Source organism: Somniosus microcephalus, chromosome 16 (assembly GCF_052327205.1).
Source record: "Somniosus microcephalus isolate GS21.2 chromosome 16, FLI_Smic_1.0, whole genome shotgun sequence".
NCBI classification, from domain to species: domain Eukaryota; kingdom Metazoa; phylum Chordata; class Chondrichthyes; order Squaliformes; family Somniosidae; genus Somniosus; species Somniosus microcephalus.
The window spans coordinates 36,300,503-36,320,040 of NC_141002.1; the positions used below are offsets into that span (position 1 = coordinate 36,300,503).

Consider the following 19,538-nt stretch of genomic DNA (forward strand, 5'->3'; position numbering starts at 1 on the left):
CTACGGAAACCCCATAAGTATGAATGGGGATCACCTAAAAAATACACTAACACATGAAATAATTTTTTTTAATTACATATTTAAAATTAATTAAAATGCCATTTAATTAAATATTTTAAATATAATTTTTTTCCCCAAAAATTAAATTTTCATGTTTTAATAGCTAAAAATAAACTTACCTTATTGGACAGGGTTTTTAATGTATAAATGAGTGATAACATTTTATTTTTCTATTTAAAAAAAAAAACTTATGCTGGTAAAAGCAGGTCTTACGAGGCTTTTACCAGGCGTAAGAATTTCACGGGCATTCAGCGGGCAGAAGTTGGACAAATAGCGCAACTCTCCACCCGCAGAGGCCCATCTCCCGGGGATGCGGAGGATCTGTCAAGAAGATTGCAAGTTCTGGGTTTTAGCACATGCGCTGCACATGCTTAAACCCGGAACATGCGCGGCTCCTACGGGCGCGTACACACCTCGTACACACCCGTAGGGGGTCGCAAAATACGGCCCAATAAGTTTATACTATACTAGCTGGGGAGCCCCGCGTTGCGAGGGCAATTTTGGGGCGCTTGGTCTCCCTGCCCGTGTGTCCTCTCCCTGTCCTATCCCTCCCTTCCCTCCCCTCCCCTCCCCTCCTCTGTCCCCCACCCCTCCCCCACTCCCCTCTGTCCCTCTCTCCGGCCCCTCCCCCTGCCTAGCGCCTGAGGTCCGGTGCCGTTCCGATAGCGGGAATGCTGAGCGGCGGCTGGAGACGTTGGTGCTCTCAGGGTTAAACTAAAGGTTGCATTAAAATTAATAATTTGATTGTTGTCAAAAATCAGACCTCTATAGTGTTATGAGGACTGAGTTTTTTTCTAATTTTTTAGCCTTGTGTAATATCTAGTAAATGATTTGCTAACAGTGAATTTTATAAAATAAACAAACAATGTATCAACTGAAAAATGTTTTCTTAGAACACTGTCAAACAATAGAAAATAATCCAGCTGTATTTTATTCTGGTACAGAAATGTTATAGAAATCTTGTACTGCGATTTTTAAAGGGATAAATGACGAGATGACCAAAAGGTCCAGCGTGCAGGGAATGGGTGATAGGACCACAGTTCCTCCACTTCTCTCCTCATGCTGTTGCTGCGGATTTGTGGAATGCAGCAGTACCCGTGTTGCATCCAGGTTATTTCAACTACTGATTTGTCTAGTTGCATCAAGTTCTGGTACATCACTGAACCTGGTTAACAGACTACCAGAAATTCAGCTTTATTAATCCCAAGGTTAGCTAGTGCCAGCAGTGGATTGGGTAATTTGTTTACCATCTTTCCACAATGGTGCTTTTTTGAATGACTTTAACCTTCTTAAAAAAAATGATGCAATATTTGTTTCAATTCACTACACCCGTCATCTTTGCAAATCCAAATTAAATGGATTCACAAATAACCGAATAATTTAAATTAGCTTAATTCAGATCTGGACACCACTTTGGAGCTTGTTCCTGACCAGAATACTCAGACTGGAATGTGTCAAGTAACGATTACAGAAGAACAAACTTAAAAAAAATATTTTGCAGCAGTAATTGTGTGTGTGTGTGTGTATACGCGTTTGCATATTTTTAAATAGTTCTCATTTTGGAGTACATAGTAATTGCCCTTACCATCAAAGCTATTGCAGTTTATATTTAAGTTGCTTTCTTAGACTATGTGCCTTGCAGTTCTGCTAAAAGGCAGCTTACTAGTTAAGATGCCAACAGGTGAGGAAACTGCAACTATAGATATAGAATACCCAACATCCTTCACTAAAGAGCTGTCATAACACACGTAACAGCAAAGATTAACCAATGATTGATGGACAAATGCGGAGAAGCACTTCTAGCTAGTGTTGAGAATACTGGAGAGCATGCATGTTGGTTCCTTAAAGGCTGAAGTCGAAGCTGAGGTCAGATTTTCCCATCTTCTGTTTGAAAACGGCATCAAATTTCTCATTCATTGATACAGTGAAGATATCCTTCCACAGGCCAACCCGTCCTGAAATAAACAAAACAATGTCCCTTGTTACACTCAGCCCGGTGAAAATATATTTCCATAAGTTTGAGGTATGGGGCAGGTCCATTTGAGCCGAGGTACAGAAAGCAACATGACGACTCTGATCATTACCAGCTAAATCTGCGAGACCATTAGTTTTATGCAGATAATTCCGAACCGTGGTCAATCAAGTTCAGACATATTAAAGGGCACCAGCTTGGTTGCTCTATACTCCTCTTCGATGTTTCGTTTCTGGCTGGCAAGTATGAAAATAGACAACAGGAAATAATTTGGAAAGATGATCTGGTCTTAGAGCATCACTTAAAGTATAGTAGTAGATTCATTAGTAAAGTTATACTACTATACTAACCAATAAAGTTATACTAATACACTAATCAGTAATAGTGTACTATTTAATTAATCAGTAAAACTATATTACACTAACCAGTAAAGTTATATGATTAATCAGTAAATAGTATATTAGTAAAGTTTTAGTATTATACTAATCAATAAAGTTATACCATTATATTCATTAGTCTAGTTATACTATTACACTAATCAATAAAAGTATATTATATTAATTAGTAGTTACTCTATTAGAGTAATCTGTAAATATATGCTATTATTAATCACTAAAGTTATACTATTAATCAGTAAATGTATAGTCCAATATTAATTAGGAAAGTTGTAGTATTATACCAATCAGTAGTTATACAATTATATTAACAGTAAAATACTATTAACACTAATTAGTGTATTAATGAGTAAAAGTACACAACATACTATTAACACTAATTATATTAATGAGTAAAAGTACACTATTATACTAATCAATAAAATTGTACTATTATACTAATTGGTAAAAGTATACTATTATAATAATCAATAAAGTAATACTATTATACTAAAGTTAGGCACTGGCCTAAATGCCTGAAAATTCAGCAGAGGAGAGGGGCGGCATTAGCATAAGCAGCAGCAGTGAAAAAATGTAATTAAAATTTAAGGTGCTAAAAAGATAAAATTAAAAGCTAAAATGTACTGAAAAGTAAACAAGGGCAACAGGGTCTCAACATTTTCAAGTCTCTGAACAGTTTGGGAAAGTGTGCAGCAGCACCCAATGGCCATATTGTGCAATTACAGGGTGACAAGTTTCTATTGGGCATTTCCATTATAAACAACAACTTGCTTTTATATAGTGCCTTCAAAGTTGAAAAATGTCCCAAGGCACTTTACAGAAGTGTAATCACACAAAAAATCAATGCCAAGCCAAAGCAGATATTAGGAGTGTGATGAAAAACTTGGTCAAAGAGGTCAGTTTTAAGGAGGGTCTTAAAGGAGGAGAGGCAGAGAGGTTTAGGGAGGGAATTCCAAAGCTTATGGTGTAGAAAGCTGAAGGCTCGGCCACCAATGGTGGAGGAAGGAAGTGGGGGTGCACAAGAGGCCAGAGCTGAAGGAATGCAGTGTTCTTGGAGGGTTGTAAGGCTGGAGAAGATTGCAGGGATAGGGAGGGGCAAGGCCATGAAGTGGTTTAAACATGAGGTGTGAATTTTAAATCTGAGGTGTTGAGGGACCAGCAGCCAATGTAGATCAGCGAGCACAGGGATGATGGATGAGCAGGATCGGATATAGGCAGCAGCGTTTTGGGTGAGCTGAAGTTTATGGAGGGTGAAGGATGGAAGGCCGGCCAGCAGATTATTGGGATAGTCAAGTTTAGAGGTGACAAAGCCGCTGATGGAGGTTTTGGCAGCAGATGGGCTGAGACAGATGCAGAGATGGATGATGTTACAGAGGTGGAAGTAGGCAGTCTTTGTGATGGAGTGGATAGGAGGTTGGAAGCTTAATTGGTCAACAAATAGGTTGATTAGTTTCAACCTGAGAAAATGGTAAAGGGGAGAGGCACTGGAGGAGATGGTGCATTCGAGTGTCAAAGGCTGCAGACAAGTTGAGAAAGCGCTCCGAAAGCTTGTGATTTCAAATAAAGCTGTTGGACTATAACCTGGTGTTGTGTGACTTCTTACGAGAAAGAAGAGGAGGGAAGAGTGTTGGATTGGAAAAAACATTCAAGGACTTGAGAGGAAAGGGAGGTTGGAGTTGGGTTGGTAGTTTGCAACGACCGAGGGTCAAACATGAGTTTTGTGAGAAAGGGGTTATGACAGTAGCTATGAAAGGGCGGGTGACAGTACCTGAGGAGAGGGAACTATTTATAATGCCAGATAACATGGGAACCAGGAATGGATATTAGATGGTCAGCAGTTTAAGGGGAATGGGGTCAAAGGAGCAGGAGGTGGGTCTCAGACAAAATGAGCATGAGGATAGAAGATAATTCAAAGGGAATATGGAGCAGTCTAATACTGCTTGTTAGTTTAAATCCACATATTGGAAAGATGCACCATATGTTCAGGAAAATATTTGGATGTGATGATTTCCAGATGTTATTTATGATAATTAAGATTTATTCTGTATTAATCATTCATCTGAAGTTGTCGAATTAGGTCATCTGTAAGATTCTGCAGTGCAAAACAATCATTGGTGCAAACATAAATATTAAGGAACATGGATCCTTCACATTGTTAGCAGGTCATTCCAAAATATTGGTTATAACCACTTGAAATACTGTCTATTTTATTCACATATTTTAAAAGGAAGCTAAACTCCAGTCCTAAACTGATTCCTTCTCTTATAGCACATATACTTTTCTCTCCATTTTTTAAAAAAAATTGCAGAATTTAAGTAAGGGGCCAAGCCCAAAGACCGGGATGCCATCAACAGTTGTGAACAGAAGATGGGATAAATCAGGAAATGGTGATTCAGCGATGCCAAGCTTGGGTTTTAAAATCATCTAGATTGTAGGAGAAAGAGAGGGCTGAGAGAGCCAAGAGTTCAACAGCTTGGAGGTCCCGAGTAAAAATTAGTTAAGAGTAGGAGTTGGTGTGGTGAGACTCGACTTCCACACTGTGAGGATGCAAGGAATAAGGAGAGCATGTATGCTTCTGTAGTTACGAGCTTAGCAGGAATGAGAAAGGAAACTTCAGAGCAGCAATACCCATGGTAATATCGATAAAAATTGGTTATAGTGGAAAGAGGAAAGTTGGAGTATAGATGAGCGATGGATCAGTTATCAAAATGGTAGTTTTTTTTCTTGTATCTTGTCCAAGAGTGCAAATGAGTTGTTAGTAAACCCTCCACAGATATTGGAGCAGTATTTAAATCTTGCGAATAATACAGCCTTATAAAAAATCAAGAGTTGTTGAAGAGAAAAGTGTTTAGCACTCCCAGAGCCAGCTGTCACAATGGAGACAATGTAGGAGTTTGGTTGATATCACAGGAGATAGTGAAACCTAGAATGCCAATAATTGAAGGAGGACAAGACTGGAACCATCAAAGGTAAGTGAAGGAAGCTGTTAGCTGGGTTTCTGAACGATATGAAGAAACTAGCAGTAATTTCCTGAGACCGTGCTGCTGGTGCGGAGCCTCCTAACAGGGAGTGCAGGCCAGAGAATCAGCACCGTAGTGTTAATGTCCTATCTGATCTTCGCTCATAAATTACCCCTTACATCTTTGAAGAACAAAAAAGAAAACATTAATTTAATTGTCCCATTGAAGGACGATACGGTGATTCAGCTAATGCATTGCGAGAGGAATGAAAATTCTGTGCAGCAAGAGCATGTCATCTAAAGTAACTTTATGAATAGAATGGAGTCATCAGCAAAAGATGAAATGGCAAGTGGAGACCATAGGCAAAGAGAAGGAACCGAGTATTAGAATATTCTGAAGAATTCCTGAGTTGATGGAAAAAGTGTCAGATGGTGAGCCATCAACTGCAGCATAAAGAGTTTGACAGAAAACGTGGTAGCTATGAACGTTGTTTGATGACCATATATTAGGAACATAGGAATATAATGGTAGCTTCTTTAGAACTGCATAGTATCAGACCCTAACTGCAGCTTTGGAGATGTCCAAGGCAATGACAAAATGAATCACCAAAAAGTGTTCAAGAGCAGAATTCCAGTAAGTTCATAACATACAAGAAAAGAACATCAGTGATCCAAAAATGCCACAATCATGTAGGTGATAATGGATTAGGCTAGAACTTACAAGGTGATGAATAATCTGAGAGTTAACAGCTGCTTCCATAAATTTAGAAATCATAGATATGAAGAAAATAGGACAGCAATTGGACAGGTAGAGGGTGTCATCATCCTGAGGGAAAGGAAATTACCAAGGAGAAAGAAAGGAAGCAAGAGACTAAAGTGATGGCAAATAACAGAGGGACACATCTAAAGATAATAAAAGGGATATCATCAGGTGCACAAATCTCAGTGAAGTCCAGAGACCAAAAGATCTGACAAATATAACAGGGATAAGACAATCATTGTGTTAGAACCACATGAAGCAATGAAGGTTCTTTGCCAAGATAATCACGATTAGAGTTGGAGGAATTTAAACTACTGTGAATATTTCTTATTCTTCCAATTACAGCACTCTCATCACTAATTCAGTTTCAAGTCTTAAATGAGAGTTTAATTACTTACACATATTTCTCTTTAGGTGAAAAAGGGCCGATATAACCATGGTGGCCTAAATAGATGAGCACCGAAAGCTCGGACCACAGAAATAAAAAGAAACCTGAGCTAAATGGAGTGAATAGCAAGTGGTATGAGTGATACAAGGAATTAGTTTCCTATTGGAATTTATTTCTCCTTTAATCAAAAAGCATAAGATGAAAATAAACTTAAGAAATACTGTTGATTAATAAAGAACTGCGGTACCCACCTTGCTGTAAAATACATGCGTGCGGGTTTAGATGAAAAGCCATAAAACAGAAGGAAGGGCAATGGGATAGGGCTAGTCTACCTTCTCACCAATTACACTAGGTCTTCAGTTCAATGAGTCGATACACTAAAAACAAAAAGGGAAGAAGAAACCAAAATGCTTCAAACATAAACAAAATTAAAAAACGGAAAAATGAAAGCAAACGAATGTGCAGCATTTCAGTGAATTACTTTTCACCCAAACCTTTCCTTGGATAATTTAATTTTTGTTCCAGACATCTAAGCAAAACTGATATAATGAAAGTGTTAAAAAAAATAAACCATTAATAAGATGAAAGCGCAGACAATTGAACTACAATTTTTTTTTTTAAACAATTTGTATTATTACTTAATGTTGTGCAGGTATAGTTTAGCTAATCTTATCAAAAATAATCATAGCCCATTTTAAAACAACAGACCGTAGGAAGATCCAACTGGAAACAAGTGAGCTGGAGATCTGAAGATGAGCCAAGGGTCAGACTTGAGAATTCTCATTGATAATTTATTTTAAATTGGAATGGTATGTTTTTAAAGCTCATTAGGTGAATTCAGACTCTGAATTCCAGTGGCTCCAGGAAACAAGATGGGGATTGCTGCCCCAACTTCAAATCAACCAAATGTGTATCTCTTCAGAGTCAAACTTACTTCCTGACGTCACATATCCCTTCGATTCAGAATCAAAGCCAGTGTCTGGTGCCACGTTCCTTTCCAGTTCAAAATCAAACCAACTACCTGGGGAAAATCATAGAGCTTAAAACGCTCTTCAGTTCCAGATCACACTCACTGCCCGATGCCATGCTCCTGTGTAGTTCTGAGCAAAAATCTTTGCTTTCCTCAATTCAGAGAAATTGTTTGCGCCATTTTTTTCTTTGCCACCTTTCCCTTTCTTTAGGAGTAAAGTGAGCAGTGGCTGCAGTGCTAGTCTGAATAATAGTCTGAATAAGACAAGACACCAATGAGACATCAATCCAATTCTTTGTTCTGAATACTGAGCCAAACAATGGAAAATACCTTGAAATAAAATAATGTCCAACAGCCTGCTAAAACAATCTACATTCACACAAGGAGAATAGCTACTTGGGGGAGATATCAGAGGGCTGCCAGTATCCATGGAAATGGCAAAAGCCAAAACCTTCAGAAGTTTAACAAAAACAAAAGCAATATTACAAGCAATATATCTGTTGAACAACTGCAGTTATATTCCTCATGGTGAAAGTGAAGCTGCTACACACTACATTCTGGAGTTCACACAAAAGAAATGGTCAGGGTGCCACTGAGTGAAATGGTCAGGGTGCCACTGAGTGAAATGGTCAGGGTGCCACTGAGTGAAATGGTCAGGGTGCCACTGAGTGAAATGGTCAGGGTGCCACTGAGTGACAGGATAGGTGTTCTTACCCATGAATCCCAATCATAACTGCTTTATCGTGGTGAGCTGTGGTTGGAAACTTACTTGTACAGAGGTAGGGGGAAAAAAATCAGATAGAGCGTCACTGTGGGCTTCTCTTGTGTGCCTCATGGCAGCTGGTTATAGAGTGACAGGAACAGGCAGATCTCTAGCCTGCCCTTTTGACAAGAGAAAGTTGAAAATCATGGTGGAGTAAATACAGTGGGAATTATTCCAGAGAAAATATTCACATTTATAATGTATTTTATTTTAGAAGCATATAATTCAGTTTACAATGCTTTCTATAATGTTTCTAATAGTAGGAAGAACATATCTGTTTCTGTGAATTTATTCTCTTGACTATCTCCTATATCTCAGAAACGTGAAGTATTCTATGGAAGCTGTCTAAAGATGGATATTTACCTCCTTCTACCTCCATAAGTGTAATAGATTCACAGGTACAATGATATGTGCTTCAAGATAACCAGCATTTAGTACATCTGCAATAAATTAAATTTTAAAATACAGAGTTGTGCGTTAATGCACCTTCCATGTTCACGACAGTCCTACTCTGTAACACTATAATCGCTTCACAGCAGCATCCATTGCCATGTTGCAGTCAAAAGATGCTACCATCTACTTTTCTCAGCACTCACCTCTTCCAATGGGAAGTGCTTCTGCATTACAGCATTGGTCCACGAGCTGATGACAATGTTCAATTATCGCCTCCATTTGAGTCTTGTCATATGACACTCCTAGGAACCGCACCAAGAGCTCCACAGTACCTGCAAGATTCTTCCACCAAGAGGAAAAGACAGCCTTAACTGGAGATAATCATGAAAATTGCTGCCAAATTATTCTACAACTTGCTGTGAGGTACATGGCATCTCTCCTAATTTCAGCTCAATATGCCAGCTGACAAAGGGTAGTTGTGTCAAGTCATTATCAAAAACTGGAAAACAAACATTTAGTTTTCATGTTTGTTTGGTGCACATAAACCGCTGATGTCATCCTTTCCATTTACTTGAATATTTTGAATTGTCCTTGCCCACAGGAACCAGCACGAATTGTAGCTAAAAGTGTATTTCCACTGCTGGACTGAGAATTGCTGTACATTGTTAAATTGATGGAAATACTGTAGTGTGACATGCTTGTGGAACGCAGGTAGATTTATTTGAGGTATGTTATCTTCCTATAAGGGTGCACACTATTTTAAGCTCTATGATTTTCCCGATCACACATCCACCCCCTCCCTAGGCCAAACATTTTCTACATCCAAGAAAAGAGGTAGCAGGCCACTTACAGTTACACTCTTGACCAGGTATTGGGGTGCAAGTGGATGTTTAAGGTGGTGGATGGGGTGCTGATCAAGCAGGCTGCTTTGTCCTGGATGATATCGAGCGTCTTGAGTGTTGTTGGCGCTGCACTCATCCAGGCAAGTGGAGAGTATTCCATCACACTCCTGACTTGTGAATTGTGGATGGTGAAAAGGCTTTGGGGAGTCAGGAAGTGAGACACTCGCTGCAGAATACCCAGCCCCTGACCTGCTCTTGTAGCCACAGTATTTATGTGGCTGGTCCAGTTAAGTGTACAGTACTGTAGCCTTGGAAGCACAGTACCTTAGCTCATTGTTTTGTTCTGCCACAGAGTAATATGAGGTGAACTTTTCTCTGCAATTCCCTGTGCCAGGAGTTCCTGATCTCTTTTGGGCCACCAAGGTGTGGTCCTTCCTCATGGGGAAGGAGGGGGGGAAAAAAGACAGAAGATAAGTCAACTCACATTGCTATCTCATACCTCCTGGTGGAGGTAGGTTACTTAGAAACAACAGATTACATACATATAGGATAACACACAGTCTTGAGTGTGTTACAAGGCATAATCCACAGCTTCACTCTGTTCCATTAGAGAACCACACCAATTTTTATTTTTTGTATGTGTTCAGTTCACCATTTTTGCTTTGGCAGACAACAATGCATTATCAGCTCCTGCTTGTTTACCGTTGCTACTCTCAACTTGACTATTCCTACGCACTCCTGGCTGGCCTCCCACATTCCACCCTACGTAAACTTGAGGTCATCCAAAACTCAGCTGCCCGTGTCCTAACTCACACCAAGTCCCGTTTGCCCATCACCCCTGTGCTCGCTGACCTACTTTGGCTCCCGGTTAAGCAGCGCCTCGATTTCAAAATTCTCATCCTTGTTTTCAAATCCCTCCATGGCCTCGTCCCTTCCGGTCTCTGTAATCTCCTTCAGCCCCACAACCCCCCCCCAAGATATCTGCGCTCCTCTAATTCTGCTCTCGAGGATTCCTGATTATAAATTGCTCAACCTTTGGTGGCTGTGCCTTCTGTTGCCTAGACCCTAAGCTCTGAAATTCCCTGCCTAAACCTGTCCACCTCGCTACCTCTTTAAGATGCTTCTTAAAAACCTACCTCTTTGACCAAGCTTTTGGTCACCTGCCCTAATTTATCCTTATGTGGATCGGTGTCAAATTTTTTGTCTTAAAATACTCCTGTGCAGCGCCTTGGGACATTTTACTACATTAAAGGTGCTATATAAATACAAGTTGTTGTGTTACACATGATTAGGCTACAAGTGGCACTGTTGTGGAGTTTATGCATTGATTTGCTGAATGAAATAGGTTTGTTTCCCAATAAAAATACATTTTTGAAAGATTAAATCACCCAGAAAAGAAAAAAAAAATCTTGAAAGAAATAATAACAGGGTCAAAAATGCTGCCGATTAGTGAAGAGCCACACTATATCTGGGGACGGTAATATTGTCGTATAAAATCCCTGCCAGCAGGTGGCAGAGTGTAGAAATGAAAAGCACAGTAGACAGGTGCGCCTGGTGAATGTCACGTCGCCATCGCAGCGGTTTCATTTCGAACAAGGCCTTACATGAGCACAGCTAATGGCCCCCACTGTTCAAGTCCAATTGCATCATGCTGAGATGTTATGGGATATGAGGCTAATTTCAGCAATTTTCTGGTTTGAAACATAATTAAACACTCAATTTGTAAAGGGATATTAAAGGAAAAAAGTTTTTTTTAAATAACTACCATCAGACAGGCAATGAAACCCAAATAAGCTGCACAGAAACAATATCACACTCAGATACTTTAAAGAATTTCTTTGGTATAGTGATGTCAAGCAGATTGAAACCCATCGTAATGTGATGTTGTATTGAGTAAACGGATGCAGGATTCTTGCAGTTCTTATCCCTCCCAAGCAAATAAAAGGTTTGCAACACTTTTCACATGAAGGCAGTGCCCTTTCAAAGAATGGTGTGAAAAAATAAAGGGGAAAAGATTGAAATAAAATGATTTAAAAATAACAGACAGAAAATGAAAAGATCTTTTAAAAACTGGAGAAAATACAACTGAAACGGTTTTTAAAAAATAAAGTCAGTGGTGCAGATAGACATAAGAAATTGAGGATTTTCTTTGCAACAATCTGAATCAACAACTTTGAATAGAAGAGTCAGGTTTCGGAACACACTGAGCCTGGAGCATCAACCTGAAAAAATATTTTTGACATCTGAAACATAAATTTCTATCTCGTATGGCTATTTGCTCCAATAACAATCGTGCTTCATCATACAAGGACCTGTATTTATATAGCATCTTTCATATGTTCACAGCAACCCATAGCCCACAGCAAGGTCCCACAATACCAGTGAGATAAATGACCAGTTAATCTGTTTTTATGGAGTTGGTGAGGGAATAAATGTTGGCTTGCACACCCAGAGTACTCCCCTGCTCTTCTTCAAATAGTGCCATGGGACCGTTTACATCCACTTGAACAGGAAGACTTGGTTTAATGTCTCAAATGAAAGGGATCACCAATAACACAGCATTCCCTCAGTACTGTAATGAAGTGTTAGCCTAGATTTTGTGCTCAAGTCCTAGAGTGGGGCTTGAACTCACAACTCTCTGACTCAGATGAGAGTGCCATCACTGAGCCAAATTGGTACTTGATTCAATGAACCTTAGGTAACTTCTCCAAATGATGTCCATTTTGGGCAAAGTTTAACATACTTATGAATAACATGGTGGAGTCTATTTATGTTGTTTTCCCTGTAATCATTTCTGAAATGCAGAAGGACATGAGGAGCCAAATTACTGTCTCATTTCATTCTTCTTTAGATTATGTTACTTAAAAGGTGGGCAGATAGGCTAAAATGCCAGACACACTTAAATATGGACACCTTACATTGTTAAAATCACATTGCTTTGCTCATATGGTTTAGTCATATTCCATCCCAGCCTAAACAGTGACCCACACTTACTTTATGCATATCTTCATACAGCAGGAAGAGGACATTGGAGTCCATACGATGTTCCCAGAATTCTTGAACGTGTTCAAACCATGAACCATAACCCACTGCAAGAGTGACAGACAGGTTAGCAACTTGGAAACTCTTGTATTGTCAGATTTAAACATTTGAGGACCTCCGGGGCAATTCTGCACCAAAGAATCAGAAAGGTAAGATTACAACATTGTAGTTTATTTCAAAAAATATATTTTTATTGATCGGTCTTTGATTCCACTCTGTAGCATTTAATGGTCAGCATTTCATATTTCTGAAGGACAAGCTAGGAATCTCAGAGTTAACTCCAGGTAGGTACATAAAGTAATGATTGAAAGAAGCTAGCAATAAATTTATAATCCATGCAGTGTTTTTCTTTTAATATTATGATCAACAAAATTGAAATCAAAACTTCTAGCAGCTGCTTATGAATCCAGCCTGAAGATTATGCTGTACTTAATTATCTTCAAACATTTAATACGTGTGCATCAAATTCCTCGGTCTTTTGTTTGGTGGAGGCATTTACCATGGATTAGCATGTCTAATAATATAGTGGTCAGAGAAATTTGATACAAACTTGTTAGGCATCTCTTTGTTTTTTTTTTACTATTATTTCCAGCTTACTCTATAAATTTAAGAGCTGATTCTGCAATGGTGTAGCATACCCACAAATTCTGTGCAGACATCTTGTGCAATTGCCAAGCACTCAATTGGCGAGGCACCGAATATTTTCAATTTTCCAATTTTTTTTTTTTTTTTTTTTTTTTTAAAAAGTGTTTTTGGAGGTGTACAAAGAGTGTGCATGGGCCTGATCAAACCCCTCATTTTAGCAAATTTTATTGAAATAGATCCCACAATGAATTCCGCAAAGTTCTTGGAATCAACTCCTGTGGCACTGCTCACCTATTTAAAATGGGCCCTCCTGGGTTTCCAAGCTGTGGGTTTGAGCACTTTGATTCTTAAAGCTGTGACTGACAGATTTCTATGTTGGTTGTTTATTTGACTTTTCATACTACAGCTTCTGCACTATTTTTATTGTATTAGTTTAGTTTATTGTGCTGTCTGTTGCTGCATTGTTTATTACAAGACTCCTTTTACACGGATATCAAACCACAGCACTGTTGCTATCAGCAATTACAAACGTTAGCTGCACGGGCACTTCATTGAACCTGCCACTAGCTGTCAGGTGCCTCAGGTACAGCCTGACCTGCTTGGCAAACTTCCACTGGACCTGCTGTACCTTCAAAAACCACAAGTACAGGGGATTGCTATAGGGAAATCCTCTGTACCACTATTTATGTCATTGGCAAAATATGGCTGTCTCACAATAATTACCATAATATTTTGTGACTAAGAGATAACAGCAAAAAAAGCAAGAAAAAATGATATTGAAATAGTCTGACAATACAAACAATCTTCAGACAAGATTCTTAAATTCCACTTCTGTACGCAACTTAACAGTCCTGGATGCCCACTTTCAGTGGGTAGATAACATGACTACTTGGGCAGGGATACTGTAAAACAGTGTCATAATCAAGGCTTCATCGGCATATTAAAGTTAAGTTCCTACCTTTATCAAAGCCAGAATCAGAAATAAATAGGTGTAGATCCAACATTTAAGGGGTTTCGTCCCTTTTTACAATTGGTAATGTCTACCTTCCTCCCAAAAATCGAGTGTGACTGATTGGAAAGTCTAGGCTACCATGTCTGTGAATTGCAAGTTTAAATCCGTGTTCTATGTCTCCGTTGAATAACACATTATGCAGCTGCCTGATTGAAAACCCTTTTGAGCATCTTCTATTTCTTGTACAGGATAAAAGGGAAACAATGATTTATTGAAGTAATTCTGACACTTACACTTATCATTCATGAACCGCCGACAGAATTCCTGGAATGTTCCTCTGTAGCTCATTGTGCGTAAAGAACGATGAAATTGGTAGTAAGACACCACCAAGTCTTTGGGATTTCTGGCCATGCATATAACCTGCAGAGAGAAACTTGTGCAACAAATCTACATACATCTTTGGGGATGGAAACGAAAAAGAAAATGTTTGTTTGTAACTTGCCACACCAGTAACATTATCCCAATTTTAAAGAGATAAACAGGTACAGGAAACTTTGTGCTATCCGGAGGTGAGCTATCCGGCAATCTGGAGCCACCGGCAAAAATCAGCCGCCGTTTTTTATTCTTTTTGTTTGTTTTTTTTGCTTTGTTTGAACAGTCAAGCTGTGCAAGGTCTGTAGCTATAGCAACAGCTTCAGCTACAGAGCTTTAGGGCCACACCCGAGTGTTTAGAAGCTGTTGCTAAGCAACAGTGTTTGTTGTCAAATACGGAGATAAGAATCTCTGTATCTGTCAACATTAACTCTGGAGAGTACGGCACTTTTTAGGCAACGGCAGCAGCTCGGTCCCGTGGGTGCCGGATAGCACAAAGTTTCCTGTACAAGGTTTATTTTTCAAAAATGAAATCACATTGAAAATGAAACATCAGTCCTGAAGTTTGGGTCCGTATAAAGGGAAGAGAGCAGGTGGATTGGCCGCTTGCCACTAGAATTTGGGGCAGAATCCACTCAAGCCATTTTCCAGTAGTGGGGCCGTGGTAGGATTCACTGGGCGGAGGGTCAGGAGGAATTACCTTTGGCATTGCAGCCTGGGGATCTGCAGCTCCCTGGCCCAACATTTAAAAGAGCAATGCAGGCATTGGAGGCCGTATCAGATAGTGTGCTGTAGATGGTATCTTGGGCATGGACTCCTCTAGTGATATGCACAACACATTGGAGGCCCATTGTGTAGCACTGGGGTCCCCAATGGAGCATGTAGCAGTTCCATAAACATCTGTAATGGTGACCCCCATGACAAAGCCCTAAGGGCTATCTTTACTTGCTTTTCATCACATTGGGCAGGTAGCAATCACACTCCACCTTACTTCTAGTCAAGCTTGCAACTAATTAGAAAATGCAGGCTATCCACTATAGGTGCCATAAATGAAGACGGCCATCTTGGACAAGCTACCAGAGGACTCTCAATGCCTATTAGAACCATAACCCAACAAAGTGCTACTCTCTTATTTGTTGAGGGCCACAATTTCAACCAATCCCTTACACAAGAGCTACTCTCTAGAATGCTGCAACACACTGCACCTTTGATTCCTCACAATGACTTCCTCAGTTCAATCAAGCCATGGTAGGCAGCCTCCAAATGGAGTCAGGCGCTTCCCCACATGAAAAGGAAAAAAAAATCTTTAGGGCTAATAGTTCTCCAAAACAGTTCTCTATGGAAGCTCAGATAACTTAGGGATAACAGACCTGAAAGCCTGTGGGCCCAAATTCCTGATGAAGTGCTGGGATGCACTTTTGCCATTGACCCCATGAGTCAGGGGAGGTCAGAATTTAAACAAAGCAGGAAGGTGCCTGTGGAACTAGGGGTAAATCTCTTGCGCATACTTGCCCCAGGAGACAGCACCACTCACTGAATTTTGTGAAGAACCTCTCCTTGGAAAGAAGACACAAATGCCTCTTTAGCCCCTTTCATAAGAGGGCCGAAATGTACCTCAAAAGTAATTTTTTTCTTCAGGGACCCAAACCACATCCCAGTCCTAGACTGCAATGGTGGGCTCCAGATCTGCCATTGGACAGGTGGGTACGCCTTGTACGACATAGCATGTTGGCCCACTGCTCTTTTGCCAGGTGGGGGTGGGGGAGTCACTGGAATTCTAACCGAGGAGTCCCACCCCATGGCCACTCCTCTCCTTTGCCACTTGTTTTGTTTGAGGCAACGAAGGCTCTGCCGATTACAAGACCCGGAGAAACTATCTGGGAAGACCGGAACCCAGATATGTCTGTTCCTGGCATAATTCTGTTCCACTCCCCTCTCAGTTAGAACAGGGCCATAGGTTGATGGCCCCAACCTCTTCATTCTTTTACTGGAAAGGAAGAAAAAGATTGAGCAATGCTGAATCCAACACAGTGAACACTGCACAGCTTGGTAGGCTGTGAAGGGTAGCACAGAGGCACATGGATTAATATAGTCTTATAAAGGAGCTGCTGCCAATGGACCCCTTATCTTATTATGAGCACCTGTGCCCACAATAATCCACTGTTGTCTGGAGAGGAAAAAAAAGTAGGGAAAATTCAAAGAGAATGAATTATGAATAAACGTCCAAACCGAGAAATTGATTTGCAAAATTTATGAGCTGCTATAAGTATTAAACAACTGAAATTCAATGTAAACTGTCCATGTTGATTAATTTCTGAAGAGTTTCAGCATTGTCACTGAAAGTAATTGATACAGATAATATTTTACCTTTGACTGTCCATTGTGCAGGTCTGTGGGCAGGAAGCGATATGGTAGGTGACTCTTAATGAGGCGAGGGGACGTCAGTTCCTAAAGACAAACACAAAATCAACTTGCAGCAATCTTACTTTCTAACCTGAATAGGTTTCTTAAGTTTTTTTCTCCTTTGGGTTCTGCTCCTTCATCAACAGTCTCTCTAAATGAGTGCGCAAACAAGGAACCTGTACCCAAACATAAGGATATTTTACACAGTTGGCCTCCCTACCCCTGCTAGTAGGAAATCACTAAAAAGAGAAAGGCTCGAAGGAAAGATCAATCATGTAAGAAAGACTCATCAACCAAAAGGAGAAAGGGAAAGACTGATGCAGAGGAAAAAGATGGGTGATGGAGAAAGAAGAGAAAAAGATCGAGAAGAGAGGGATATACTTAGAAAGCAAAAGATCTTCCAGGTGGAAGGGAACTGGAGAATGAAGTGATCAGAAATTGCTGCACAAGTGTGATTCAAACTGGCAGATGCCATGTACTGTGATGAACAAAAACACATTCAATTAAACTACTCTTACCTTAATGATATCGAGGCCAGGCTGAGGGTATTCCAGGACTGGTAGCTGCTCATCAATATTCATTATTCCAATCTCGTCTGGGTCAGCATCCTGGTTCACTAAATATACCAACTCCTGGAGAAGACTTGTTCCTGTCAACAAATCACAGCGAGTTAGCATCCAATTTTTGCGTTGATTTTAATCATTTAATTCTTGTTAATCAGATGCACACCTTCATACCTCCTTAATTAGGTCTCTCCGGGACATACACCAAGATGGTGGTTTGAATGTTCTGCTCCCAGGCCTTCACTAATGCTGCTCTTCAGCCAGCTACTAGCAACTGTATCCAAATGATTAACTGACGACTTGCCCGCTGATTCCCCCTAGTGAAGTACCTCCCCACAACAATCCATTTAAGATCACAATACAACACAGCAAATCGTGGGCATGAACCCAAGTACCACCATTATGTGGCATAGAAGTACCAATCTACAGCGGTGTCCTTTTTTATTTTCTGTTCAATAAAAACTCTTTTTAAAGAAAGGAATAGAACAGAGGATAAATGGTATGAAATCGTACATAATGAAGAGTTATCTTTTTCTTTAGTATTAATGAGAAATAAGTTTTTAACTTTAGTTTTATTCGAGAGATGTGTTGGCTGATTTTCCATTCTTTTGGGCCGGTACATCACACTTGCAATTCCCAACATGACAAGTTACCAATTTAAGCATGCCATTGGGACAAGGAAACAAAAAACACAGACTGAAGGCATAGAAGTTCCCCTCAGGAAGGAAAGGAAAATATCAGAGGCCCACCCCAAGGCCTCTCACACATTTCCTTGTGGCTGTACTGGCAGAGGTACGGGAGCAGGTTGTCCATCCATTCTCTTGGTTGTGAAAGGCTCGTGAAACAGGGGTACCTAGGTGAGAAGATAAAATATTGTACGGATAATTAAAAACGAACAAGGCTGTGTACCCAGCTGAAGGAATGCACAGCAGCTCCGGATTATCAACCAGGAATGTGATTGATGCAGATTTCCATTCCGTAACTGCAATGGATAGAACTTATAGTTGATGCCAGTTCAGTGCAACTCAGGGTCTCGATCTACCCTGAAATATATGGTTTTCTTTGGATGCCTTGTAAGGCAAAAAAATCCATGATAAATATAAAAAGGGGAAATGCATTAAAAGCACGTCCAAAATCAGTACTCCTCCCTTTTGAAAAAGTCAGAGGGCTGGATTTTAGTGCCATCAGGAAACTGTCGTGACATGTTAATTCCTCACCCACCTAAAGCAGAATGAGACCAGCCGATTTTAATGGCCAGGCCTAAAATCCCACTGACCTCTGAACCGGCTAGAAATTGCTCGGTTCAGAGGTCGCCCACTGACAGAAGGCAGGCAGCAGAATTGGGTTCCGGTTGGTTGGGCGGGGGGTCTTCAGGGACTCATGTTCGGCAAGGTGGGGGGGGGGGGGGCGGGGGGGAAGAGAGAGATCTGGGGCAGGGAAGGCCTAAGCTTTCCGTGTGGGAGCGAAGGAGCACTCCTGCTCCTACAAAAGCAAAGATCTTTTTTGGCCTCTTCTGTCATGGGTTGGCCCGGCGGGAAAGCCACAATGGACTAACATATTTTATAATGCCTTGGCTCAGTGATAGCACTCTTGCCTCTGAGTCAGAGGCTTTAAGTCCCATTATTTTTATCTGGTAGTTTATTCATTCTAGTAAGAGAAAATTTTGCAAGTCTAAATTAATACAGCTTGAGCTAAGTGGCACAGGAGGATTGTCAAAGATTCATTTGGGAATATCAGCCCGCACATTCTGACATAGAAAAAAAAACACACTAAGGAAACATTACAGAGAGGGCCTCCTGGGCTCTGCTGGTGTTTATGATCTGTCAGATACAAGGCACCACCTGTTTGGTCCCTGCTGTCATCTGCTGTATGAATCGTTTCTATGCTTATATATCATTAATATCAAAAGCAAGTCCTTTTAGTCTCACCAGTTAATACTGTTACTAAAATATCCTTCATCTTGTCTTGTAGACAAGCACTTGACAAAAAGAATATCTTGGATTATTACATCAAAATAAATGGTTGCCATCACTTCAGGATGTGCAGCAGTGGGAGTGAATCCATGCTTACCAGACCCCACGTGCTCAGCACTCAAACTCAACTATGGGGGAAGGACATA

At 40.3% G+C, this 19,538-nt stretch overlaps 1 protein-coding gene across 2 annotated transcripts in view; it reads right to left on the minus strand.

Annotated features, from left to right (window-relative positions):
• Positions 1 to 701: 701 nt before the first annotated feature.
• The window catches only part of sult4a1 (sulfotransferase family 4A, member 1), a 43,780-nt gene continuing 24,943 nt past the window's right edge, over positions 702 to 19,538 (minus strand). The window contains exons 2-7 of one of the 2 annotated variants that reach the window (XM_086008805.1): positions 17,375 to 17,505; positions 16,821 to 16,901; positions 14,375 to 14,501; positions 12,497 to 12,591; positions 8,864 to 9,002; positions 702 to 2,015 (exon numbers count right to left, since the gene is read on the minus strand). In XM_086008805.1, the coding sequence (XP_085864931.1) occupies positions 1,903 to 2,015; positions 8,864 to 9,002; positions 12,497 to 12,591; positions 14,375 to 14,501; positions 16,821 to 16,901; positions 17,375 to 17,505 (686 nt within the window). In that variant the 3' untranslated portion in view covers positions 702 to 1,902. Of the gene's footprint in view, positions 2,016 to 3,969; positions 6,912 to 8,863; positions 9,003 to 12,496; positions 12,592 to 14,374; positions 14,502 to 16,820; positions 16,902 to 17,374; positions 17,506 to 19,538 lie in introns of those variants that run through there. The other variant, XM_086008806.1, reaches the window with a different exon arrangement.